We start from the raw sequence: 5,639 nt of genomic DNA on the forward strand, positions 1-5,639 counted from the left end.
CTGCTGAAGTGACCACTGTTTTGCAAACACCCTCTCTTACATTTCACCCTTTTTTCTTTTCCAATACTTCTAGGGTGCCAGACAACTGTTCCAATGAGTGCCACTGGTGATTATTTTCAATGTAAGAGCTGATGTCACTATTACAGAAGGCTTCAAAAATCCTATTTATCTACTCTACTCTATCTGCCCTCTACAGACTTCTACCAAATAGCTCATGGTATTTCCAGCTATAAAGTCCTTCTCATTTTACTGCAGCTCTTTTAAGAAAATGCCAGCCTTCCATCCTTAGCAGCTCACCCTCCTTTCACTCCTAGAAGTCTACCCTAGTGGAACGTTTATCCATAGCTTTCAATTTTCCATTTCTGCAGGAGAGTTTCTTATCCTTTTCCGCACCCACAAATACTCTTTCTTCTGTTTATTTCAATTCCCATAATCCTTTCCTTGCCATAAGGGTCTTTCCTACTCTTAGGATGAAAGAGACAAAGCAGAAGCTTACCTTCACGAAATGCACCTAATATTATAAAAAGTTTCACTTTTCAAAATGTAACAGCTACATACTACTCCTATACTAAAGACAGAAAGACTCGTATTCTGTTTGTGTATTAATATGGAGGGGAAGACAAAAAATGCATGAAGTAACAGTAACACAGTAACATCACTAAGAAAGCTAATGAGAAAGCTGATTTCTAGTAGCAGAACTAAAAGCCAACAGTATTCAAATCAAACAAAATACAGATTAATACTTATTAATGAGAATTTTTTTCATTTTTTCCTTTACCTTAGGAGTCTGGGATTGCACGGAGAAAGGATTCACTGGTACTCCAGCAGTTCTTTTCCTTTTCAGCATTACAATCGGTGGTGGACTTATCTGAACAGTCTGAATAATGAAAGAGAAAGTCACAAAATGAAGACATGTTGTTTAGTCCTTTCTTTTGTCTTGGCTACTAACTTTTTCCATCAAAGAGAAAGAAGGTCACCCGTATTTCTCATTTGCCAAGAAAACATGTCTCCTGATATACAACTCAGCCGCTGTAAAAAGAAAAAGCTATCTGAGCAATCAGCCTGTGAGGGCAGACAGCAGATATTTACATATACAGTATGAGATAAAAACTGTCATCAGTAAGTGAAACAGCTTTCAGACAGTGGGCATTTCAATAGCTAACTGTGCCTCTAATGCACAAGTATCGGAAAAATTTGTGGGATGTTCTTCATGTCAGCAGAAACAGTAGTACTGAGCACATATCTTAAGAAAGGCAAAAGTGCTCTTTCAGCACTGTCACTTCAGAAGAAAACTCGTTTTCATTTATTTACATATACAGGTATTTTGTACTCACCCGTATCAACAGCTAATAAAAAAATATAGAGAACAAACAACAACACAAAAAAAAAATCAATAGCTAAGTACTGTTTAAGTAAATAGAAACCAGAGTGTAATTATTAGCATTATTTCCCCTAACCAATGCTCCACAAAATCTGACTGCATTAAAATCCATTTGCTTAATGATCTGACGGGTTTTGATAGCCTAAGGTATTACAACTCTCAACCAGGTATCAAAGCGAGGGCTAAAATAGTAAGCGCACAAAACCAAGAGAACAACTTTACCTAGGAACACCTATGTCCCCCCTACTGCTCTGTAAAAGTACATTTTGCTCATTATGACACAACATATTTCACTTCAGTATACATCACCGCTACAGCAGTTTCACAGTTTGTATGTAAGCAATCCTTTCAGTTTTAAGAAATCTTGATAAGGGGCATTAACTCATTGAAAAATCATTAATGATAAGGAACAATCTCACTTGAGACAGTCCAACCCTGCTACAGCAGCCATCCTGCACTCCTAATCCAGAAAAAGTGCGTAGCTGGTTCTCTGTAGCAAACTGGAAAGCAGGGGGAGGCAGACAGAAGCTCAGGCCACGTTTTTGGCTGAATCAGTCCTCCCTCAGCTCCCCCTGTGAGCCCAAACACGCCAGATGGAAATATCCTACAGTGTACTGGCTGAAGCGTGGTGACACGTGTATATGGTATACACAGCTCAGATGGAGGTATATCCTGTCTCACTCCAAGCTGACTGAAACCTAGAAGGTTTAGCACAGACTCTACATCACATTCACGTAAACAATCGCTAACCAGTAGCTTTAGTTTATGAAACCAATAGAGTCATGCAACTTCTGCGTGGTAGAGATGACAGACTGCATACATACGTGGAACATACCAAGCAGATGTACTATAGAAGAAATCAATCTTAGAAGGTCTACTTCTGGGAAGAACTTTATTTTTTGGTGTGTTCCACAGCAAGAAAAATTAATGGGTTAAGATGTTTCAAGCAGATTTTATTAATTTACTTACTTCAGCATTAAGATCTTGAAGAATATCCCCTAATAAATCATCCTTTGACAAGTCCACAGTTTTCTGTAAGATAGCAGATGAGCCAAACAGTTCTTAGTTATGTATGCAAACCCAGTCAGGAGAGCAGCAGCAAATGACTAAAGGGTTTCTACAAAACACACACTACATTTTCAGGAATGTCCCATATGCAAGAGATTGCAATAGGAGTTCATGGCTTGCTAGACACAAGAAACTGAAATGAGCCCTTGTTTTATTCCACTCCCATTAAAACATTAAACACTGCAAATAAGTTAGAAATCTTTAAACTAAAAAATATAAAAACTTACATCTGTGTTTTTCTTCCCAGCACTGGCTATGAACATAGATTTAATTGTGTTTGGCTTTGACACCACAGATTTTTTCACGTTCTTTTTATCAGCTGTAGAAGTTTTGCCACCTTTTCCTACAGAAAGACATAAAATTGCGAATTCTACATCAGAGAAGCTCAATGTTTAAAGGTCCAGTTATTAGCAGGAATAGACAGCTGAGTCTATTTCTTCCACCTTTACCCTGCTAGCTGAAATGAAGCCTACTCATGTTCCATTCACTGCCAGCTTTGTAACAGCTGTCATGCACATACAGAAAAAAGCAAAACTCTATCAGGACCCTCTGTTTCCTAGTCACGTCAGAGTTGATCTTTGCATACTGAAGTTCATACTCCAGAGAAAGGACCAAGATATGTCACATGGAAGCATCTCCAGAAAAAACACGAGTATCCAGGATTGTGGCACTAGGCTTGGATTCTCAGCATCAGACCCAATTTCTCAGTTTGCCACCAATTTCATAAAAGTTGGCGATATCATTTGACCCCAGATCCTCAGAAGCATGCAAGTATTTTAGTTTTAGCTTTGCAAACCAAGATCACTCCTAGATGCGTTTGTTCTAGAAGTGAATATATATCCCACAGAAGACTGTAAGCAAAATTGCCCTGGTAGTGAGTTGACCTTCATTTGTGGACCTCTATCTTCTGTATCATGAGGGCTAAACAAAATCCACAGGCACAGAACTACAGAGCTTCAAGTAAAACGTCATGTATTCACCACATACTGATGCCAGGAAGTTGCCCGTTTCAGGTACCTTTTAAAAGCCAACGGAAGACATTCTACAGTGGTCATGTTCTACCTACCTTTCTTACTGGAACCAAGAGCATCATCATCCAAATCTTCATCAAAGATTTCCCTTCCATCTTCTACATACCCTATCCCATCTGTAAAAAATCAAGTTGGTAAAAAAAAAAAAAAAAAAAAATCACATTTTCATTTCCATCTTCTGATATTTCTAAGTATATTCATTACCAAAAGCTTTACATATTTAAGCACTTTTCCCTCTTAATATACAACAAAAGTTATAAATGCAAAAGCATTAAAAACTACAGTACTGGTAGCTGTAATTTCTATTAGACTACATATATTATTATGTGTTTCATTAGAAATTTTCAGTTACAGTATTTCTTTTTAAAATCACATCTCTGATAACTGGAAATAAAACTTCAAACACAGTTCTTAACGGAAAAATATTTTCATTACCATCCGAATACACTACTATGAGAACACCACAAAAGATCAATAAAAACGTATCTTCTTCTTGTCTCCTAACACAATTTGTAAGAATGCGCTAGCGCTAACTTACCTCAAATCAAGAGCATTATGAAGCCTAATAAAAACAACTCTCCAAAGGAATCTTAACTTACCATCATCAACAATCCAGTCATCATCCTGACGTTCTCTGACCATCCTGGAGTATTCGTCCTCATCTATTTCATCGTACACACCTGTGAACTCCTCAACCTACGGTTAAGGTATACTGAGGATTAACGGTTCCCATACCATTACTTACTAACATGAGTCACCAGGAAGAACATAAAAGCTTCCCAGAAATGCATGGTTTCTCACACCGTGTTATATTGTTCACAACTAGTAAGCACAGATTTCTCATTCAGTTTCTATTTCTTTCTTGGCAGCGACAAAAGACAAGTTACCAATTTTTAAAATTATCACAGTATACTCAAAATCTACTGAAGCACTCGCAGAGATTTCATTTGAAACTGACAGTTTCATTGGTAATTTCGTATTACCAAAAAAAATAAAAAAGCCCAGCACCAAAAAAATCCTACCAATGGTGACCTCTGACCTTTGGCTGTGCTCTCAAACACCACATAGAAGGTGATTTGATGTGCCCAAGCACAACACTGAAGATGCTCTTCTGAGCCTCAGAGTAAATTTGCATGTTAATGATCTATCCATTCAAGCTTCTTCAGATTTATCCACCTTAATGGAGAAGTCACTTCCTCTTGGCATTCCAATTAATTGGGCAGTATCAATGATACATTGCCAGATTTTCACCTCCAGCTGATTCTACCAGTTAAATACTTAAATTTCGGTTTCTTTGTGGAAACATAGTAAAACAATACGAATGGATTTAGGTCATGTAAAGCTTTGAGATTCATTTAGAGTTTAAAATAATTTGAAGTTAAAAAAAAGTTACCTACTATCATAAATTAATTACACAAATTAATCTTAAAAGTTGGTCCTTTCCTATGGGGTAGCTATCAAGCAATATCCAGCACGTTTGACTTGCAGTTAATAAAATTGGTTTAGTTTTGAAAACAAAACAAAAAGAAACAAATAAATGATACCAGGAAGCAGCAAAACAATTACAGCTACATTCTGAAAAACATACACCGTTAAAAAAACAAAAGCTGATCCGAAAGACAGATTTTGTTTCCCATAACTTTTTGATACACAAAAAGGGTAATTAAGCTTCTCGGTTCACGTTCACTTTTTGTTGAAAAGATGAGGAATTTTCACCTCATATTTTATTTTTTCTCCGGCTTTGGCTTTTTTCAGACGTTCCAGTGCTTCTTGACGGCCTCTCCTAGACCTCTTCTCACGTCTAGAACGCGATGCTGCATAACTTCCAGACTCATGCATAGCTGCAAATCATTACAAACAAGAGAAATAAGTTTAGTAATGAGCTATTGTTATCTTTGCTACTTACTGTTCAGTGATGTACTAATAGATGGTTGCAGTTTTGCTTAAAATCAACACAGAGACCAACTTGGCTAAAGGCACAGTCACGGATGGCTCTTGGTAAGTCAGTTCTAGAGCGATACTGATGGCATGGTCTCAGCCAGACACTGAGATCAGACAGACTTCGTGCCCAGTTCACATTCAGCAAGAAGCTACCACCTAGATTTCCAAAGCACCTCTCAATCTCATCAACCCTTGTCTGAAAAGGATCCCCCCACTCT

At 37.5% G+C, this 5,639-nt stretch overlaps 1 protein-coding gene across 1 annotated transcript in view; it reads right to left on the reverse strand.

Moving 5' to 3' along the window:
* The window catches only part of LOC104497322 (DNA polymerase alpha catalytic subunit-like), a gene marked incomplete at its 3' end in the record, with an annotated part of 12,151 nt that extends 6,832 nt beyond the window's left edge, over nucleotides 1-5,319 (reverse strand). Inside the window, exons 1-6 of the mRNA XM_010140561.1 lie at nucleotides 5,197-5,319; nucleotides 4,080-4,176; nucleotides 3,516-3,596; nucleotides 2,677-2,792; nucleotides 2,351-2,413; nucleotides 779-877 (exon numbers count right to left, since the gene is read on the reverse strand). Of these exons, the coding sequence (XP_010138863.1) occupies nucleotides 779-877; nucleotides 2,351-2,413; nucleotides 2,677-2,792; nucleotides 3,516-3,596; nucleotides 4,080-4,176; nucleotides 5,197-5,319 (579 nt within the window). The remainder of the gene's footprint in view (nucleotides 1-778; nucleotides 878-2,350; nucleotides 2,414-2,676; nucleotides 2,793-3,515; nucleotides 3,597-4,079; nucleotides 4,177-5,196) is intronic.
* Nucleotides 5,320-5,639: the final 320 nt, after the last annotated feature.

Source organism: Buceros rhinoceros, unplaced genomic scaffold (genome assembly GCF_000710305.1).
Source record: "Buceros rhinoceros silvestris isolate BGI_N320 unplaced genomic scaffold, ASM71030v1 scaffold5757, whole genome shotgun sequence".
Taxonomy (NCBI): domain Eukaryota; kingdom Metazoa; phylum Chordata; class Aves; order Bucerotiformes; family Bucerotidae; genus Buceros; species Buceros rhinoceros.